Source organism: Rhinichthys klamathensis, unplaced genomic scaffold, assembly GCF_029890125.1.
Source record: "Rhinichthys klamathensis goyatoka isolate OS25496 unplaced genomic scaffold, OSU_Roscu_1.1 h1tg000445l_1, whole genome shotgun sequence".
NCBI classification, from domain to species: Eukaryota; Metazoa; Chordata; class Actinopteri; order Cypriniformes; family Leuciscidae; genus Rhinichthys; species Rhinichthys klamathensis.
The window spans coordinates 46,274-68,099 of record NW_026606940.1 but is presented as its reverse complement, the minus strand read 5'-3'; the positions used below and the strand labels follow the sequence as shown (position 1 = coordinate 68,099).

Here is a 21,826-nt window from a genome sequence, read left to right as displayed (position 1 = left end):
ATGATAGCCGGCTTCCTGTTGGGATGTCGTAAAACTTAGAGCACGAAAGTTGTTCAACCCAATGAGATCTATAAGTGTACCGAGTTTCATATTATTACATGCAAGTGTCTTTGATTTATGGACAAGTGTTCGAATCCCAGTCCAGGGGGCGCTGTCGGTCCGCCCTGCCACGCCCGGGTACCAGCTTCAGTCCGGCCCTGATGGCCACGGGTTCTGACCCGTGTGCAAAGTTTCAAGAGTTTTAGAGGATGTTAAGGGCCCCAAAAGCCCCCAAAACCTTGATCAACAATAATTAAAAGCTTTGTCACCTAAACAGACACATCCCCCTCCCCCCACAGACACAGAGGTATGCAGAGAGAGGGAGAGAGTGACAGAGATTACTCCAAAACATCCCATTCAAACCAAAATATCTGACTTCCTGTTGTTCGGAACCAAAATCTGTAAATTAGAAAGTTGTCCGGCTTGATCTGAACAATATGCCTACCGAGTTTTAAGATTGCAGGTAAAACTATGAAACTAACCCTCTCACTTTTGTCAAAAGGTGGCGCTACTGAGTCCCTGCACCACGCCCGTTCCTGAAACTTTGCACATGTCTACTGGCTAATATATGTGACATGTCTGTCGAGTTTCATGCAATTTCAAGCATGCTAAGAGTCTCAAAAGCCTCAAAAAAGAATTTTGAAGTTTGATGTGTTGCCACGGTAACAGTATCAAAGATATCAAGAATCCATTCACAGGTCTACATCTGGCGAATGTTTACATTATAGTAGTGAAGTTTGAAGCAAATCGGGTAAAAATAAGAGGGTGCTTTCAAAGCATTTTGAAAGTGACACACTTCCTGCTGCCAGTTGGTGGCGCTATAACTTTGACTCACAAAAGTCACATCCATGTGATCGGCCTCTTACAGCGAACACACTGCTGAAGTTTCATCAAGATCAGTTAATGTATGTAGAAGTTATAACACACTTCCTGTTTCACGTTTCTCGCCATAATTTCGTTTCCTCGCCACGGCCAAACCGTTCGAGATATCAAAAATCCCCTCGCAATTTTTCATCCTCAATGTCTTGAGTTCATGCTGACCGAGTTTCGTGGCATTTCTTTGAATTCTCTAGGAGAAGTACTTTAAATTCCATTGCATGCGTTTTACAAACAACCCTAAATAGCCGACTTCCTGTTGGGCTGGGGTAAAAAGTAAGAGCATGAAGTATATATGAACCGATGAGGTCTATATGTGTACCGAGTTTCATATTCTTACATACAAGCGTGTTTGATTTATGGACCAAGTTTTCGGAGCCCATTCCAGGGGGCGCTGTCGAGCCCCCCTGCCACGCCCGGGTACCATCTTCACCCCGACCCTGATGGCCGCGGGTTCTGACCCGTGTGCAAAGTTTCAAGAGTTTTCGTGCACGTTAAGAGCCCCAAAAGTGCCCGAATAGTCGTAAGAAAAATAAAAGAGGAGAAAAAAAAATAAAATAATCCTAAGGAAAACAATAGGGCCTTCGCCTTTTCAAGGCTTGGGCCCTAAAAAAAATAATCCTAAGGAAAACAATAGGGCCTTCGCCTTTTCAAGGCTTGGGCCCTAAAAAATAATCCTAAGGAAAACAATAGGGCCTTCGCCTTTTCAAGGCTTGGGCCCTAATAATCCTAAGGAAAACAATAGGGCCTTCGCCTTTTCAAGGCTTGGGCCCTAAAAATAATCCTAAGGAAAACAATAGGGCCTTCGCCTTTTCAAGGCTTGGGCCCTAACAAGAACCGAACCGACAATGAGGGAAGACAAGGTGAATGTTCTTATAGTGCTGTTGATGAGGGAGATCGCTGACAGGTGCGGGTGATTGTGAATGATGTGCAGGTGGGAGCCAAGAAGGGTGATGGGAGATGTAGTGCAGAGGAGGTGACACAGTTGGTAACCGTGACAGTACCAAAACTGAAAAATCTAATTGGCTTGACTCTACTCCATTTCCTACTTGACTTGAATCATGTCCTGCCCTATGAGATAACTGGCTACGTTCATAACCATTCATCCATAATACTTATGTCTATAAAAGTGCTAAATGATGTATCAGGTCACTTATATTTGGTAGTCGCAGTAGAGCTCAGTCTTTGGGATGCTTATCTTTCCTTACACACTCCTGCTTTTCTATCAACTAAATACACAGGCGGAAAACACTATTTGCCGAACAATGGGAGACACTATGTATCCATTGCTTTCCAAGGATGGAGAAATAGTTATTGGAGCTCTTTTTGTAATCCACACTGAAGTATCATTGCCATTATTTGGGTTTACACAAAAACCCCAGCTACTGTCATGCTCCAGGTTTGCTTCTTTATATTTCTTTATATAAAACTGGTTTGCAGGTAATCCACAAAATTTGATTTATAACAGCAAATAACATCTGGAATATTATGGTGTTTTAAGTATAAGCCAAGTTAATGTAAAAGTAAAACTTATTAATCTGATTCTTTATTATTTGCTATTTACCATGATGGTTTAATATCTTCACAGTGTGAATATAAAAGATTTTCGGCTAGCTCAAACCATGATCTTTGCCATTGAAGAGATTAACAAAAATAAAAGTTTGCTCCCAAATGTTTCTGTTGGCTATCGAATTTATGATACCTGTGGTTCAAGACTGTTTTCAATGAGTGCTACTATGGCATTGATGAATGGTCCAGAGTTTGCAACAGGAGACAGATGCAGTGGACAGTCTCTTATACATGCTATCATAGGAGAAACAGAGTCTTCTAACACAGTGATTCTGTCCAGAACTACAGGACCTTTTAAAATTCCAGTGGTAAGGAGCAAGTACGTTTAAAAATAATTCTGATACTATAATGATTATACTGATGTGCTTCTGTGTTTTTATCCAACCTCCCACCCAGATAAGTCCCACAGCCACATGTGAGTGTCTGAGTAACAGGAAAGATTATCCGTCTTTCTTCAGGACTATTGCTAGTGATTACCACCAGAGTAAAGCAATTGCAAACATAGTCAAATACTTTGGCTGGTCTTGGGTGGGAGCTGTGAACAGTGACAATGACTATGGAAACTATGGAATGGCCATATTTCTAAAAACAGCCCAAGAAGAGGGGATTTGTGTGGAGTACTCTGTGAAATTCCTGAGAACAGAGCCTGAAAAAATCAGAAACGTGGTAGACATGATACAACAAGGGACCTCTAAAGTAATTGTTGCATTTCTTACTGGATTTGAGATGAAAAGTCTACTTGAGCAGCTAACTATTCAGAACATTACAGGCCTCCAAATGATAGGTGTGGAGGCATGGATAACTGCAAAAAGTTTGATGACTCCAAACAGTTTTCATGTGCTGGGAGGGTCACTGGGGTTTGCAGTGAAAAAAATCCAAATTGAAGGGTTTGCAGAGTATGCTAGGAAAGCATTCTGGGACACAGCTTTTCCATGCTCTTTTAATGCTGAAATAAATTGCAGTCGATATCAGGATCTATTTGTGGTGAAAAAGTACAACGAAGATGTGCTCGAACAAAGATTTCTAAGCTATGTCTACAAAGCAGTGTATGCAGTGGCTCATTCACTACACAGTCTACTCAAGTGCAAAGAACAAGAAGGTTGTGAAAAAGGCCTGACAATACAACCACAGCAGGTAAAGAAAGAAAGAAAGAAAGAAAGAAAGAAAGAAAGAAAGAAAGAAAGAAAGAAAGAAAGAAAGAAAGAAAGAAAGAAAGAAAGAAAGAAAGAAAGAAAAAAAAACAGACAAGGAGTGAAAGAGGCTCCATTTTTGTCTGACATTTTGTTAAAACGATAATATATCAAAACTGTCTCATTTTTTTAGGTGGTTGAGGCTCTGAAAAAGGTTAATTTCACTGTAAAGACAGGAGACCATGTGTGGTTTGATAGCACTGGTGGCGCAATAGCCCAGTATGAAATTGTGAACTGGCAGCAGGAAACAGATGGATCACTCCAGTTCAAATCAGTGGGATACTATGATGCCTCTCTACCTCCTGACCAGCGCTTTGTGATTAACACTAAAAACATAATCTGGGCCAGAGAAAAACTGGAGGTAAATGGCAATAACCAGTTTGTGCAATAGGGTCTTCCCACACAAAAGGTTCACATTTGAATACTGCTTGACTGATATTAACTAATGTGGCATTCATCTTTACAATTTATTTCTCTGAGGTCTTAAAACAGACCTTTCAAACTGTTGTTTTGTTCTGGAGATGTATTTACAACATATGAAGTTTTATTAACTAAGTTCGGGAGGAGCACGTTCAGATAATTAACACGAGTGGACAGCACTCAGCAATCAATGATAAGAGGGTACATATAGACTCAGCAGTCTTACCTCGATCCATTGACAGTTTGCAGCATCCCCCCACCACCCCTTCTCCACACTCCCAGTTCTAAAACACTTACAGGGGGGAGTACTCTGGGTTCGAGCTGAATTCCGAGCTCGGAGCCCTCTCTCTGGATAGCACGCCAAATACGCATTAAATCTTACTCACTCAAAATTATATGTAAGTGTGAACTCGTGAAACTGGCATTCGTTAGTTACTATTCAACATTTGTGTAATTTTATGCTTCAAAGATGTTCTAGTCTCTGCTGAAAAATACTGGCAATTATTTTTATTATTTTACGCTGCTGCTGCTCATATAACATAGAGTACATGACATAACCCCCTGTACCAGATCTATACAGTCGGAACTGGGGAAAATGGAGGGTTTCTGAAAGCACGCTGCAGATTGTTTAAAGCAAACACTACCGGTATTTGAATGTTGAGCCGCAGCTCATTGGCGGCTGATGCAACAGCTTCCAATCAGCAGCACTATGTAGATAATGATGTGATCACTACCAAATTGAGTTAAGGACCTATCAGTCTGGCCATCTAGGGGCCTATTTTAACGATCTAAGTGCATGGTCCAAAGCGCATGGCACTTAGGACGTGTCCGAATCCACTTTTGCTAGTTTAACTACAGGTCTAAAAGGGTTGTCGCTATTCTCTTATTGAGTAATAGGTGTGTTTTGGGTGTAATATGCAATAAACCAATGAGAGTCTCATCTCCCATTCCCTTTAAAAGCCAGTTGCGCTCGCGCCATGGCGGAATTTGCAAGCGGAAAAACTGAATGCTTCTCTAGTGAGGAAACGGATCTGCTCGTGCGCAAGGTTTAAGCGCGGACCATCTACGGGACAAAGTGTACGTGTGTTGTGGACCTGCCTATAGGCACATATTACTAACGCGCTCTTTAAATAAAAAATAAAAAATTGCGCCATTGACTTTAGACCAGGTTTCAGTTGGTCAATGGTGCAGCCTATTTCAGTTGGCTAAAAATAGACATGCGCCAACAATGCGCCTGAACACACCTCGTTTTCAGATGGGTACACAAATGGGCGCAAATTCACTTGCTATTTAAACAACGTGATGCAGGACGTGAAAATTATAACTGTGTCGGGCTGAAACTAGCAAAAAACACTTGCGTTGCGCTGCATTGCGCCGGGTGTATGATAGGGAGCCTAGTTTCAAGACAGAACTTAGTATTTATTTTCACTTCAGAGTCAGTATAGATAACTATGTATAATGTAATTTTCCATGTAGAAGCCAAGGTCTGTGTGCAGTGAGAGCTGTTCTCCAGGCACTAGGAAGGCTGCACAGAAAGGAAGACCTGTCTGCTGCTATGACTGTATTTCATGTGCAGAAGGAGAAATCAGTAATGAGACAGGTAATCTTCAGTCCATCTCAATATTCCAAAGAAAAATGGTTAGTGGCTCACTTTGTGTTCTTCTTCTACTGTTCAGGGTGCAGTTTATCATCAAAGGAGTTCATTAATAAAACTGTTTCCTTTTTAATCTCTAACTATAGTAAACACAACTTCCTTTCCAGATTCAAATAACTGCCAGCAGTGTCCAGGGGAATACTGGTCTAATGCTGAGAAAAATAAATGTGTGTTAAAGCCTGTTGAGTTTCTGTCATTCACAGAAGTTATGGGTATAGTGCTATTTTTTTTCTCACTGTTTGGAGTTGGATTGACTGCACTGGTGGCCATCCTGTTTTACAGCAAGAAGGACACCCCCATAGTAAAAGCCAACAACTCAGAGCTGAGCTTCATGCTGCTCTTCTCATTGACTTTGTGTTTTCTCTGTTCACTTACTTTCATTGGTCGGCCCACTGAGTGGTCTTGTATGTTGCGTCACACAGCGTTTGGGATCACCTTTGTCCTCTGTATCTCCTGTGTTCTGGGGAAAACAATAGTGGTGTTAATGGCCTTCAAGGCTACACTTCCAGGAAGTAATGTCATGAAATGGTTTGGGCCTTCACAACAGCGACTCAGTGTTCTTGCCTTTACATTTATACAGGTTCTTATCTGTGTGCTTTGGCTATCAATTTCTCCTCCATTTCCCAACAAAAATATGAAATATTATAAGGAAAAGATCATTCTTGAGTGCAGTCTGGGATCTACTATAGGTTTCTGGGCTGTTCTGGGTTATATTGGCCTACTGGCTGTATTGTGCTTCATTCTGGCTTTTCTGGCTCGCATGCTGCCTGATAACTTCAATGATGCAAAATTAATTACATTCAGTATGCTCATATTCTGTGCTGTGTGGATCACATTTATTCCAGTTTATGTCAGTTCTCCTGGAAAATTTACTGTAGCTGTGGAGATATTTGCAATTTTAGCCTCAAGCTTTGGTTTACTGTTCTGCATATTTGCACCGAAATGTTATATCATCCTGCTTAAGCCAGACCAAAATACAAAACAACATATGATGGTAAAATCAACATCTAAATTTTAAGAAATAAAATAGTACAACATTTTATCATAGGATAGTTTTTAGGTGACTGCTACTCACAGCATTAAGTCAAAAAGGGAAAGAGAGTAACTAGATGTGATAGGGAATGCAGAGTAGCCTTCACATCAGGTGTGTCCAAACCTGCTCCTGGAGGGCCACTGTCCTGCAGAGTTTAGCTCCAATTTGCCTCAACACACCAGCCTGGAAGTTTGTAGTATGCCTCGTAAGTCATTGATTAGCTGGTTCATGTGTGTTTAATTGGGGTTGGAGCTAAACTCTGCAGGACAGTTGCCCTCCAAGAGTAGGTTTGGACACCCCTCCTCTAAATACAATACAAACTTTGTTGTCAAAAGATAGGTAATGATTTTTTTTATGTACATTTAACAGAATTTACCAATTTACATGTGATACATGAATATGATCCATTATTGAAATGCCATCAAATCTGTCACCTAGCATCACTCAACAATGCATGTGGTACCTTCAATTTCATATGTTAACCTGACAATTTTACAGCTATTATCATTGGATGAGCTATTCCAGTGCAGCAAAATAAATATAGAAAAAAGCTTATTTATTGAAAAATATATGCCACGTTTGTTGATTTCTGTTTTACCCATGTAAAAGTGTACTAACTTTGTTGTTTTTATTTGAAGAAAACTAAATAATACTTTTCACTGTGTTTTCATTAACTGTGAACCTAAATAACAATTTAAGTTGCATAAGTGTTTTACAACTTAATGGTTCTTGTAAGTGACTGCAATAAAGAACTTAGTGGCCTGGTACTCATTTGCCTGTCCTTGAATATTTTTTTTTGGGGGGGGGGGGGGGGGGGGGGGGGCATGATGACACAAAGCATGATGATTTGTGGCATGTTGCAACCTGCAAAACAGCCTGACGCAAAGGCTCCAGTGACTTGTACTTGCCCGGAAGCTAGGCTTCATAAACATAAAAAATAAAAATAAAAAACATTTTAATTAATGCACAGCTGGAAGCTACACCCTATTAGTGTAAACAAAAAATGTTTAACTAATCTCAACAACAAAGACCATGAACAAACACATGATGTAACATACTGTTAAATTAGGTGTAATTATGGTTTATGACAAGGGGGAGCTTACAATTTGTGTTTGGAACAAATCTCTCCTCAAATTATGAAAGGAAAGGTCTCCAGACTTTACAAAATCTGTTAACAGAGCCTTGGGTGAAATATTTGAGTTTCTCTCATTTTAAATATGCCATGATACTCTCTACCCACTTGGTATGTGTTGATAGTTTGTTCGACTTCCACTGTAGGAGTATTAGCCCTCGGGCCTACAAAGAAGAAAAAGCCAATCCGTCAGATTGACCCGGTGGTAGTGAGAGATTATCTGATGTCATTCCAAATATTGCTATTGTTGAATCAGGATGTATCTCCTTGTAGATTAAAAAATCTAACTTTCCCCTTATTGTTAATTAATTTGACCAGACACCAGTTATTTTGCCAAGAGATATCTTATTTATTTTACCATTTAAATGGATGTTGTAACCTGTATATCTCATATTCAATCTATTATTTTATACTTCAATCACCACTGTCAAACTCATACATTTGACAGTGGTGAGTTCTAGGACATCTGAGCACAAATCTACAAAGACTATTATATAATACAGAGATAGGGCGAAGATTTGAATCTGAGGTGTTTCCGTATATAACATCAGCATAATCAAGTATTGGAAGTAACCTGTTGTGAGAAGCAATCAGCAGAGCGATAAAGTGACTTCAATTGACCATATATTTTCTTGCAGATTGAGTTAATATGAGGTTTGAAGGAGAGCTTGGTATCAAGCCAGAGACTCTGTTCCATCAAGAAAACTAATAGACCAATTTTTAGATAAAGGCAAAGAATTAGGTAGAGTGCAAAACAACATACTGTAAGATTTTTTCCTGTTTGAGGAGTTTATTAGAAGAAAACTAAGCCTTTGAACTAAGTTAAAGTCCGTTTGTAGAGAGTGTTGGATTTGTGAAATGTCAGAACTGGAGGAGTATATTACAGTGTCATCTGCATATAAGTCAATTAAACAGTCAGGACAGATTTGCGATAAATCATTGATAAAAATGGAAAATAAAAGAGGACCTAAGGATGAACCTTGTGGAACACCTTTATCAACAATTTTGAAGCCTGACTGGCTGCCTTGAAAAGTAATGCACTGACTTCTGTGATGAAGAAAAGAATTGAAAAATAATAATGAGTCAGAAGAAAGACCAATAGCATACAGTTTATCCAAGAGAAGATAATGATCATCCATATCAAATGCTTTGGTAAGATCAATAAATATAGCACCTGTCGACATGTTTCTGTCAGATGCTGACAGTATGTCATTTGTGAATTTTAGAAGAGAGGTGGTGGAAACCAGATTGGTGTGGAGATAAGTTTGGGTCATTAAGATATTTAGAAAGTTGGTCAAAGATTAGTTTTTCAAATATTTTTGTTACGCTATTGATAATTGAAATAGGTCTGTAATTATTAATATCTGTGATATCACCTCCTTTATGAAGAGGAGTTACTCTGGTGCAATTCCATGATCGGGGTGGTTCGCAAGTTGCCAGTGATAAATTAAATATATCAGCCAATGGGAATGATAGAACATGAGAGGCGAGTTTAAAGAACTTGATCTCCAGACCATCTGCACCAGCACTGCATCCGGAGTTTATGTCATCAATAACCTGCTGAACATCAGCTGGAGTGATAGTATTGAAGCAGAAGGATCTATTGCACCTGTTCTGGGTCAAGGAAAAATCAAAGTGAGAAGGAAAGGAAAAAGAACTGCCAACTGTGGAGAAGTGCTGACTGAAGGCTTCTGCAATTAGTGAAGGTTCACTGATAGTTTCATTGTTTACTCTGATATGGGAAATAAGGCTTTTTATGGGTTTGTTGGTTATATAATTGATTCTCTTCCAGAATTGCTTTGGATTCTTAAAATCAATTGAAAAATAGTCATTATAGTAATTTGCTTTAGCATTTCTAGTATTGGTTTTACATTTATTCCTTAATTCTTTGTAAGCATCCCAGTCAGCAGGATCATTTGATATATGATATTTTTTCCATGCCTTATCTCTTTGTTTGAATAAGTGTATGAGGTCTCCTTTGATCCATGGTAAGTGTCGACCCTTGACTTTGATTGATGTCCAAGGAGCATGTTTATCTATTAACTCAACAAATTCAGTATAAAAGTAATTCCATGCATCTTCAACAGATGGAATTAACTGAAAACTCTCCCAATTTATGTTTAATATATCTTGGATAAAGTGTTCAGGATTAATGTTAATCGCTTTCCTTACTCTGATTAATTTAGGAGGAAGATGAGGCATTTTGATTTTCCAGATACAAAAAACAATAGAGTGGTCACTGAGAGAATCAGGTAATACCCCAGATTTTAAGTCTATTACTGCTGGAATAGTTATGTGGTATAATTAAGACTGCATGAAGTCATCAGATGACATAACTACAAGTAATGATAGTAATGACAAAAATAAAATAGGAGACTGTAAATCCTACATTATTTAATTTGTTAATCAAAATCATTCAAAGTATTAATTGCCTATATCAAACTTATAGGTAACTATCCTTTCCCGTTTAGGTGACCTAAACTAACCCATCATTTAGCATTACGCCATTTGCGTCATATTATACGGCAAACAGTAGTAAAGCAACACAAACCCTTACTGCTCCCAGCATTGATTTTCAAATAAGAAACAAAAAGTAAGGCAGAGGCAGCTCAAGCAGCACTTATGCCAGTGACAACAATACAAATAATATATAATAAGTTTGATACCAATCCGGCAAGGAGATTATTACAAAAAGGGAGAAGAACTAAAGAGTTGAAAGAGTTCATCAGCAAGCTGAGTATTGTACTATTATTAGCACTAGCCTTCGATCACTAACTTTAGGCTGTCATGTCAGAGTCATTGGAGGAGTTCGTAAGAGAGGGTTCACCAAGGAATTCCTCAGCTTCCTCAGGAGTATGAAAGAATTGTGTCTTACCAGCAAAAGCAACTCTCAGTGCAAGGATAGATCAATGTGTATTTAATGTCCCGATCACGGTGCTTTTTCTTAACCGCATCAAACCCTCGGCGTCTCTGGACCAAACCAGCGGAGAAGTCCGGATAAATGAAGACACAAGCTCCTTTGTACCGTAGGGACTCCTTATTCTCCCTGGATAGTTTTATTACTTTTAGCTTATCCTGGAAATAGTGGAACTTTACCAGGATCAGCATGGGACCCTTGGCTCTGGAGTTGTCCTGGATACCTGTACGATGACAGCGCTCGATCACCGGAGGAGTGGAGAAATTCACTTCACCTAGGAGCTGTGGAATCAGATGTCTCATGAAGCCAAGGATATCTCTAGCCTCACCCCTCTCTGGGATGCCAATGAATCGTAGGTTGGAGCGTCTGCTTCGGTTCTCAGCTTCATCCACCCATGATTTCAGGTCAGTGTTTTCCTTTTCAAGCACTTTTACACATTTGACCAGGTCTGTTATATCATCCTCGTTTGAGCTGACTCTCTGCTCAAGCTCGATGACCTGCTCTCCAAACATTTGAAGCGATCCATCTATTTTGGTCAGATTGGCTCCAAGTGAGTCAATTTTTGCTTCCATGTGTGAAACCATATCAAGCTTCATTTGCTGCATCATGTCCAAAATACTTTGGAGAGTAATTGTCTCATCACCCATTGAGAGGCCAGCCTCTTTCCACTCACAAATAGAAGGATGTGGATGTGGTCCAATAACTAGTTAGTTTAGAACTGAAGATTGGTTTAGTTTGCCTTTCTTGATAAACCATTAGTAGACCATTGGACAAAAAGAGTTTTAGAGTGGAAAAATATGTCACAATGACCTCAGTAAGCAAAACGTTGGGGGAGCAGACTGCAGCCTTTAGCACACACTCACACCACTGCAGCCATTTTGTTGTGTGATCTAGTGATGATTTCATATTCGGTTTTGATGAGGGAAAAAAACGTCTCAGGTTACTACTGTAACCATAGTTCCCTGAGAAAGGGAACAAGACGATGCGTCACTTGACGCTTTGGGAACGCCCCCAGCGTGCATGCGTCTGAGCATCAATGTCAACTAGTCCAATGGAAAGAATGAGCGTCACGGGCGGGTGACGTCATGACCAGGAAGGGATAAAGGCTCACCCGGTGAAACGCGGCATTAGCTTCAAAAAGTCGAAGCAAGCCGATCACAGGGAAGCAGGAAGTATGGCAGGGTGACGCATCGTCTCGTTCCCTTTCTCAGGGAACTATGGTTACAGTAGTAACCTGAGACGTTCCCTTTCGAGGGAACTCGCGATGCGTCACTTGACGCTTTGGGAACGAGAATACCCAAACCGCCAGAATTCCAAGTACCTGAGTGTCAGTCTGTTGGAACTAAGCACTAAGCACCTGAGAACCTGGGGCAGCATCCAGGTCCAAACTGTAAAACCTGACGAATGTGAGCGGTGAGGACCAGCCTGCCGCATCACAGACGTCTTGGAGGGAAACCCCAAATAACAAGGCTTTAGAGGCCGCCATACCCCTCGTTGAGTGAGCTCTGACCACCAAGGGACACGGATGGTCAGAGTACTCGTATGCAAGTGAAATAGCCTCGACTATCCACTTGCTAACCGTCTGTTTAGAAGCAGGAAGACCCTTCTTAGGTGATCCAAAGCAAATAAATAACTGGTCGGACTTCCTCATAGAAGATGTCCGATGAACATAAGTATCCAGTGCTCGCACTGGACACAAGAGGTTCAGCCTTTCCTGGTCCGCAAATGTAAAAGGAGGAGGACAGAAAGCCTGCAGCACGATAGGCCTCGGAATCAAGGTCGGCACCTTAGGGACGTATCCCTGTTTTGGATATAAGAATGCCTTGACCATCCCCGGTGCAAACTCAAGGCAAGTGGGGGAAACCGAAAGGGCCTGAAGGTCTCCAACTCTCTTAAGGGACGAAATAGCTAGCAGAAAGATAGTCTTAAGGGTAAGAAATTTCTCTGAAACCGAATCTAAGGGCTCGAATGGAGCCCTAGACAGACCTTCTAGTACTATTGCCAAATCCCAAGCTGGCACCCTAGTGCGAGTTGCAGGCCTCAGCCTCAATGTGCCACGAAGGAAACGTGTAATCAGGGGGTCTCGACCCAACGATGTACCCCCAACCAGGGCGTGGTAAGCCGCAATGGCCGCCACGTAAACCTTAAGTGTGGAAGGACATAAACCTGACGTAAAGCGCTCCTGCAAGAACTCGAGTACTGTATTCACAGAACAGTTAACCGGATCCCACTGATGTCGGTGACACCATACAGAAAAAACTTTCCATTTCAGCGCATATAGTTTCCTAGTAGCTGGAGCTCTGGAGCTTAGGATGGTCTCAGCAGCCTCAGCTGAGAGACCACTCTCTATGAGTTGGGCCCCCTCAGAGGCCAAACCCACAGGTTCCAAATCTCTGGTCGAGGGTGAAATATTGTGCCCCCGGCCTGAGACAGAAGGTCTCTCCTGATCGGGATCTCCAAGGGAGGACCGTCTAAGAGATGGATCAGGTCCGCAAACCAGATCCGACTCGGCCAGCGTGGTGCTACAAGCAGTAGTCTTATTCCGTACTGGCGGACTCGTTCCAGAACTCCTGGGAGCAGAGCAACAGGGGGAAATGCGTACAGACGTAGCCTCGGCCACGTCTGCACCATAGCATCCAGCCCCAGGGGGGCTGGGTGAGTAAGGGAGAACCAAAGTGGACAGTGCGTCGTGTGCTGAGACGCAAACAGATCCACCTCTGCTTGGCCGTAAAACTCCCAAATTTTCTCCACCGCCTCGGGGTGGAGTCTCCAGTCCCCTGGCCTCAGCTCCTGCCTCGACAGGATGTCTGCCCCCACATTCTGGTCCCCAGGAATATACACTGCCCTCAGGGAGAGTACCTTCCCCAGAGACCACAGGAGGATCTGGTGCGCCAGTTTGCAGAGCGGACGCGACCTCAGACCCCCCTGACGGTTCAGATAAGAGACCACTGATGTGTTGTCTGATCGTACAAGCACATGATGGCCCCTCAGGTCTGGGAGAAACTGTCTCAACGCATTGAAGACAGCCATCATCTCCAGGCAATTGATGTGCCACGAAAGATGATGACTTTTCCACAGACCCTGAACCGAGCGGCCTTCCATTACCGCTCCCCAGCCGGTGAGGGAAGCATCTGTCGAGATCGTAACACGATGGCAGAGAGCTCCCAATACCGGACCCTGGGTTAAGAACCAATGTTTCCTCCATATAATTAAGGCACGAAGGCATCGCCGCGTGACCTTGATCATACGAAGTGGGTTTCCCCTCGGGGAGAACCCTCTGGTCCTTAGCCACCACTGTAAAGGTCTCATGTACAGCAGGCCAAAAGGAATCACGTTGGACGCTGCCGCCAAGAGACCCAACAGTCTCTCGAACTGTTTCACAGTGTGTGACTGGCCTAGCTTTAGCTCTTTGGTGGCTGTCAGGATAGCAGCTACACGAACGGGCGATAGAGTGGCCCGCATCGTCACTGAATCCCATACCACACCAAGGAAAGTGGTTCTCTGTACTGGAGAAAGAACACTCTTCTTGGCGTTGAGCCTCAACCCCAACATCTGCATATGGGCGAGAACGACACCTCGGTGCCGAACCGCCAACTGCTCTGATTCCGCCAGAATCAGCCAGTCGTCGATGTAGTTCAGAATACGTATGCCCTGAAGCCTGAGAGGGGCTAGAGCTGCATTCACGCATTTCGTGAACGTGCGGGGTGATAAAGCTAGACCGAAAGGAAGAACCCGATATTGGTATTCTTTGCCCCCGAAAGAAAACCTTAGGAACTTCCTGTGCTGAGGGAGGATGGAGATATGGAAGTAGGCGTCCTTCAGATCTATCGTGACAAACCAGTCCTCGGATCTGATTTGAGTCACGATCTGTTTGAGTGTCAGCATCTTGAACTTGAGTTTCTGTACTGAACGATTCAACAGACGAAGATCTAAAATGGGACGCAACCCCCCATCCTTTTTTGGAACAATGAAATAACGGCTGTAAAAACCCGACTCCCTGTCGGGTGAGTACACCTGTTCTATAGCTTCCTTTGCTAACAGGGCCTTTACCTCTTGCTCCATTACCAGAGCCTGCTCGGGATGCACCACTGTGGGCAGCACCCCGTTGTAACGAGGAGGACGAGAACCAAACTGGATTCTGTATCCTTTCTCTACAATCTGCAGGACCCAATGAGAAATATTCGGCAGAAGCTTCCACGCTGCCAGAAAATTTACTAAGGGAACCAGCCTCTCGAGGCTGGTCTCTGGTGTTATCGAGACAGCCAATTCCGGAGCCTGAAACATAATGGCAGGAACTACCTGAACTGGCCGCTCTAAGGCCCCCCTCAGAGGGCGCGAAACCGATGCTGTGCCGCAGCATAGCATCAGCGACTCGCTGGAGACCGCTGCGCCCTGAAGCACCAAGGGTGGCAGGGTTGGCAGAACGGTCTCGTGAGGACCCCGAAATGGAACGGGCACCGTATAATGAGGTGTACACCGCTCCACTTCGGTCGGGGCTGTCCTCACAGGCCTGATGCATGAACATCAGGACCTTTTTTTTTTTTGAACCGAAGTCTTCTTCGCCTGAAGAACGGTCCTCAGATCCGGCTTCGACTTAGAAGACTTCGGTTGAGAGGGTTGCGTCCGTCTCCAGTCTCTACGTGGAGGTGCACGAGACGCAACACTCTCTTTCTGATGCACACGATATGATGAGCTCGACGGCTGGGGCTGCTCACGCCTAGCAGCCCCAGGGGGCTGGACCCGGCGAGGGATAAACTTTTTAAAAACGTCCGCTTGTTTCTTTGACTCCTGAAATCTCTCGACGACCGCGTGGACTGCGTCGCCGAAGAGACCAGAAGGTTCAAGCGGAGCATCTAATAAAAAAGCTCGATCTTTTTCTTTAATCTCAGACAGATTTAACCACAAATGTCTCTCAGTAGCTACCAAGGCTGCCATAGACCGCCCAATTGCTCTGGCGGTCTCCTTAGTAGCCCTGAGAGAAAGATCGGTAGCCCGACGAAGTTCACGAATATCGTCATGACTGACTCCCTCACTACTATCCAGATCCCCCAGCAGGTCAGCTTGATAAGCCTGGAGCACTGCCATAGTATGCAGACATGCACCAGCTTGACCTGCTGCCGAATAAGCTTTGCCCACTAACACCGAAGTGGCTTTAAGCGGTCTAGTGGGCAAAGCCGAGGCTTTCAGAGACGATGCGGGACCAGGGGAAAGATAACTGGCTAAATTCTCTTCCGCCTGGGGCATCGCCTCATAACCATACTCTTTCAGCCCTCTTATTCTCGAATAAGTGTTAACATGAGGGCTGAAAAGACGTGATGAATATGGTTTGTTCCACGATTTAGAAATTTCATTGTGCAAATCGGGAAAAAATGGAAGCCCTCGTGGTGGAGATAATGTGGTGGAAGATAAAAAGCGCTCATCTAGTTTGCTTTTAGGACGAGCGCCCTTCTTCTCAGATGGCCATTCAATATTTAATTTCTCTACAGCCCGCGACATAACATCCACCAGCTCATCATATGCTGGGGAAATAAATTGTGAATCTCTTTCCCCCATGTGTGTGCTTACACTCTCCACACTCATCGCATCAACCTCCTCGGAGGAAGAGCAATAAAGTAATGGAGGGCTCTCTCCCCGGGCGGAAGAAACCGCAGAGCGTGCTTCCGACACCGGAGAGAGAGCACTGGATCTCTCGGGTAAGGAAGGAGAAAGAGCCCTCGGACCCGTCTCCAACCCCTCCGAAAGATCCTTTTGCGATCCCCAGGAATGCATTCTCCGCGCTGCCTCAGCAGACGCGGGTCCTGATCCCTGTGGATCGCGAGCCTGCCCACTCTCTTTATCAAAGAGTGACAGGCGAGAGCGAAGCATGCGAAGCGGTAACATCTCACAATGCTGGCACTCAGCCCCCTCGAAGGCTGAGACCGCATGCTTCACTCCCAAACAAACGACACAAAGCTCGTGTGTGTCCCCACCCGTTAAATAACGCGGGCAGGGAGAAGCACACTGCTTGTACACTTGTTTAGTTTCCATCCTTTTCCGCAACAGACAACAGTAAATAGACAGAGACAAAATGACACAGATCGCTTGCTGAGACACAGAAGCTAATGCCGCGTTTCACCGGGTGAGCCTTTATCCCTTCCTGGTCATGACGTCACCCGCCCGTGACGCTCATTCTTTCCATTGGACTAGTTGACATTGATGCTCAGACGCATGCACGCTGGGGGCGTTCCCAAAGCGTCAAGTGACGCATCGCGAGTTCCCTCGAAAGGGAACTATACGAGTGCGGATTAAAACCCAGAACCTCTGACACGCTTGGCAAAAGTTCTGCCACCAAACCATGACAAGCTATATTCGCGGATCTATGGATTTATTCACGTGAAAATTCTCGGCACTAACAAGATATATTAGTAGATCTCATTAAATGGCAAATTAAACCCAATGTACACATATATTGTACATATATCTTAGCATTGAATAGCAACCTCCTCCCCACCACACACCACACACCTGTACCACAGTTGGTTAGGAATGAAATGGCCAGAATTTATTCACACCTCTGCTATTGAATCCAACGTATCATCAGCACTCGGATTCCATGGTGCAATCAAGTACGACTTGCAGTCTGTGAGATAAACTAAACGCTATTGGCTACTTGAAAAGGGTGAGGGGCCACTCAATATGTCCTGCCTTAGCTTCCTGTTTCAGTGGAAATTACGTTAACGCATCATACAAAGCTGCGTGTTCCAAGGCACTTCAGTGGGCCTTTAAGGTCACAAAACTCTGGTAGTACCTAGAATATTTAAGTCCACTAAAGGAGGGAGAGCGTTTTAACCCTCTGGGGTCTAAGGTGTTTTTGGGGTCCTTGAGATGTTTTGACATGCCCTGACATTTGTGCTTTTTTCAGTTGCTTATAAACATATTAATGGCACAGGTGAAATTACACTCTATTTAGCACAAACAGGGCTACCATAATATGTGAGCAACATGTATGTACATGTTTGTATTTTTGAGAGAATATTGTTTATGCATGGTTATTGAAAAAACTAAAAATTAAAGTTTTTTAAATAAGGCCACAAAACACATACTAAATATGTGTCCACAAGACTTTTGACTAATGGATGTTGTCGCCTAGAGTTTTTGCTTCAAAATGATCTGAAAATCATCCTGCCTAATCATTCACATAAAACAATAGATTGTTTTAAATTGTGAAAAGAAAAATTTTGTTTGGAAAGGCAATATGCAAATGTGAGTGAACGGCCCAACCCCCTCGTGAATAATTAGGTGGTTCTCACCTGAGAAGACAAAGACCCTGCATAATAATGAGCCTTTCATTCAGGTGTGTCACACAAGAAAGAATGTGAGGACAATATATATATACATATATACACACACACACACACACATATATATATATATATATATATAATAAAATATAAATGAAAGTCAAAAGCATATTTTTAGTCATACCTGGAAACAAATCCTGTTCAAATAGGCTATATGGGCCATTCTATATAATTGGTTCAAAGTTAGAGTTGGAAACATCTTGAAAAGAAAATAGTATTTTTCCATAAATCTCTTATAAAGTTTTTTTTTTTTTTTTATGTAGGCCAATACATTTTATCATACATATTTCAAAGTTAAGGATTCATTATTTTGATATAGCCTAGCTTGCATTGGAACAAACACTATAACAGTTGACTAGTTTATTTTTGACAAAACATACTATATATTTAACACATGAGCAGAAACTGTCTAACAAAAGCTTATTTGATGTCTATTTTAGAGTAAAAACTTTATAATCTATCCAAAACTAGTCAACGAAATGTTGTAAAGACACTATTCTATATCGCGATTAGAACAAATCTCAGTAGGCTATAGCAATATAGTTTGGATGTGTTCATGTAAAAATAACATTTACTAATGTAGGAGCGAGAGTGAATGAACGGCACAGATGCGATGTACAGCTGTAGTAACATCGCGCGCGCGTCTGTGCCATTCATTCATTCATTCACTCACATACAGACACGCAATTCATATCTAAACAGTCTTTGTGCAGTTTACAGACACTATTCAAAAACGCGATTAGAACAAAGCACTTAAGAATAAATAACTTACTGCATCAGCTGAATCCGTTGCTCCTCGAAATGAAACTACCAGCACTTCTGAGGTAACTTTTCCAGGATTATTATGATAGTATTATTCCTCACAGCGCAGCAAGACTAGGTAAAGTACAAGATTCTTATTAAACTAGATGTTTTATCCAGCTGATGTGGGCGTTTTCATGGCTTGCCTCAACATTTGCGTTTGAATAGCGCGCGCTCTCAGTGGGCGTGGTCACATTAAGACGTAATAAGCTATAATTAGCTGAAAGGAAAAAGACTGACATCTCTCTCTTTTCATACAGATTACATAAACTGAGAATATTTGTTTTTTATATAAATTACTTCATTTAAAAGAAGAGAATTTCAGCTTCATAACGAAAAATCTTTCGTGCCTGTGTGACAAGTATTTACTTAGTTACAGTTCATTTTCGGACGCGTTTCAGAATGAACTTCACTGACAGAGAGAAGGCAAAATTCGCATCATGTTTATTTTTCTTTATTTGACAAAAAGCAGAATACTTTGTTTTTATTGTGAGTATCCACAAAACAAAAATAGACACTTAACAGGATCTAATGATGTACAACACTTATATGTAAGATCAAAATCAACAGAGTAATTTGAGTCTCTTTTGCACTGATAAGTGAGCTTGTCGCGCCGGCGCGATAGCCGACCCCAGAGGGTTAAAACAATATGTATTGTAAAAAGCATTATATAAATAAAGGTTAACCGAGAAAGAAAATTACCAGAAACTGAGCCAGGAGGACCAGGGGTACCACAGACGCACCTGCGGTGGGGCAGCAAGGTGGAAGACAGGGACCCAACTCGGAAGGCATAGCGGGCCGGAGTGGGGTATGAGTCTGCTGGGCAATACTTACCTGTTTCCACCGGTCGGCAGGGGGTGCGAGAGAAGCCGTACTCGGATTTTTGGGACCCAGGAACAGAGGAATTTGCTTTTTTTACTGAAAATGTGGGTGAGCGGAACAGAAAACACAAACAGAAAATTCTGGTGGTTGTCATCTTTAGTCCAGGAGTGGTGCGGTCTCCCGAAGAGCTCCTTCCTCAATCCCTGGGCTGGCTGTCTCAGGGCCGCTTGCATTTACACTTTTCACCTGGCCTAGCAGCGGAAGAGATGGACTGGGTGGCCTAGGCAGCTCCACGCTGAGGACTGGGTGGAGGCTGCTGCTGAGGCCTAGCGGGAGCGGAGGTGGTGGCAGGGGGACGCCCTCAGTGACGAGCAGGCGGATGATCTGTGACTGGCGGGCGGGTGAAGGCAGCAGCTGGCCGCCGAGGGAGGATGTGCCGGATCGCCACCGTCTGCTTCTGGAGGGCAGAGAACTGCTGGGTAAAATTCTCCACCACGTTGCCTGAGAGACCAACCTCGCAAATGGGGGAGTCCAAGAACCGAGACTTGCCGGCCACTAGTGTGGACATCGCCAGACCCGGTGGACCCGGTGGACCCGCCCCTAGATACCAATCATCCAACCGGGAAGGCTCGGGACACGGTGGAGGGTTCCATACGAGCCCGACCTTCTCAGCAGCCCGGGACAGCATAGCTGACATTTTTGGATCTGGCAACGCTGTCGAGTCGTCATCTCCAGAGTCCAGCTCCCCTTCCGATGCAGCGATCGCCATCCTGACGTCAGGGGGAGCCCCGAATGAAACGGCTGGTCGGTCCACTACAGAGGGACCAGTGCACTCCACCGGAAGCTCCACAGGCTTCTGTGTTATGGAGGAGTGAGGGGCCCACGGGGACTGGTTACCGGGTGGGGAGGCGCTCACTGTGATCCTCAGATCACCCATTCCACCCAACGAAGTAGCTTTCTTCTGGATTTGGCCAGAAGGGACACTAGATCGGTGCAGGGGTATGGGGACTCCGCCTCCTTGGAGGTATGAGAGTCTCGATCTCAACACCGAGACAGTCATGTTCCTGCAGGGAGAACAAAAACTTTCCACAAAGGCTGCTTCAGCGTGCTGAATGCCCAGACACGTGATACAGCGATTGTAAGGGAACGACCGGATCCAGAAACGCAAGGGTGAAATGACATCTTGAAAAAGACGCAGACACACCCGTGTTGCTCTTTCAGGAATTAACTCTCACCAGTGCCAGAGCACACAGGGGTAATGGCCGCGGCAACACTGATGGTGCAGCCCACACAGTGAAGCACTCACGCAAACACCCTCTAACCAACCAACAGAAAAAACTCTGTTTAAATGCTGTGAAAACAGCAGTTGAGAGCTCACGACCAATGCTGCTTGCGCTGTAATCACCGACACCAGAGGAAACTTTCTGAAGAAGCACTGACACACTCGCTCGTTGAATCAGTTTTCAACACTCTTCGGAGACATCAAAATGATCGGCTCCAAATCGAAAGACAAATGGTGCGTACATCCACTTCCTATTTATACCCGCGCTGGGGGGCGGAGCACGAGATGCAAATCTCACTGGCCAATGTGCATTGGCTTGTTCTGTTAACACTCGAAGATGATAGGGCCCCCTGGCACGATCCCAATTACGTCGGCAACATAACGTCGAATGTGACCGACTGAAAGGGAACACATTTTATACTAGTAGCGGCTAGTTTATGTTCCTTTATTAGATTATCCAAACATTACATGCATTTGAACGCTTTCAGTGTATCTGGTAGGGTCTGGCGGCTTTGATACTGGTATATCCAGTATGTGTCTAGAAGAAGTCCTGGCTGGCGTAGCTGTATTTAATACTTTTGATGAGGAACTGGTTCCATTGTTTTTTTTACGCCCTCATTGTTATGGATTGGTCGAGGCAAGGATAGAGGAGCAATGGATCTAAATGCAGCCAGGCTTTATTTACAAAAATAACCAAAATAATCCAAAAAAATAAAGGAATAACGAAAAACCCAAAAGGAGCCATTCAAAC

At 43.5% G+C, this 21,826-nt stretch overlaps 1 protein-coding gene across 1 annotated transcript; it reads left to right on the top strand.

Annotated features, from left to right (window-relative positions):
- Positions 1 to 2,096: 2,096 nt before the first annotated feature.
- Positions 2,097 to 6,766, top strand: LOC130071480 (extracellular calcium-sensing receptor-like). Its single transcript, XM_056236327.1, has 6 exons — positions 2,097 to 2,314; positions 2,504 to 2,792; positions 2,881 to 3,618; positions 3,808 to 4,035; positions 5,571 to 5,694; positions 5,856 to 6,766. Exons 1-6 carry the CDS (start codon positions 2,106 to 2,108, stop codon positions 6,764 to 6,766), a joined length of 2,499 nt encoding a protein of 832 aa, XP_056092302.1. The 5' UTR covers positions 2,097 to 2,105.
- Positions 6,767 to 21,826: the final 15,060 nt, after the last annotated feature.

Bases quoted from the DNA above. Each gene is read 5' to 3' on its own strand.
- LOC130071480 (XM_056236327.1), top strand. From the start codon at position 2,106: ATGCTTATCTTTCCTTACACACTCCTGCTTTTCTATCAACTAAATACA. The intron at 2,793-2,880 runs GTAAGGAGCAAG...CCTCCCACCCAG, and splicing joins GACCTTTTAAAATTCCAGTG to ATAAGTCCCACAGCCACATG. The intron at 4,036-5,570 runs GTAAATGGCAAT...TTTTCCATGTAG, and splicing joins GGGCCAGAGAAAAACTGGAG to AAGCCAAGGTCTGTGTGCAG.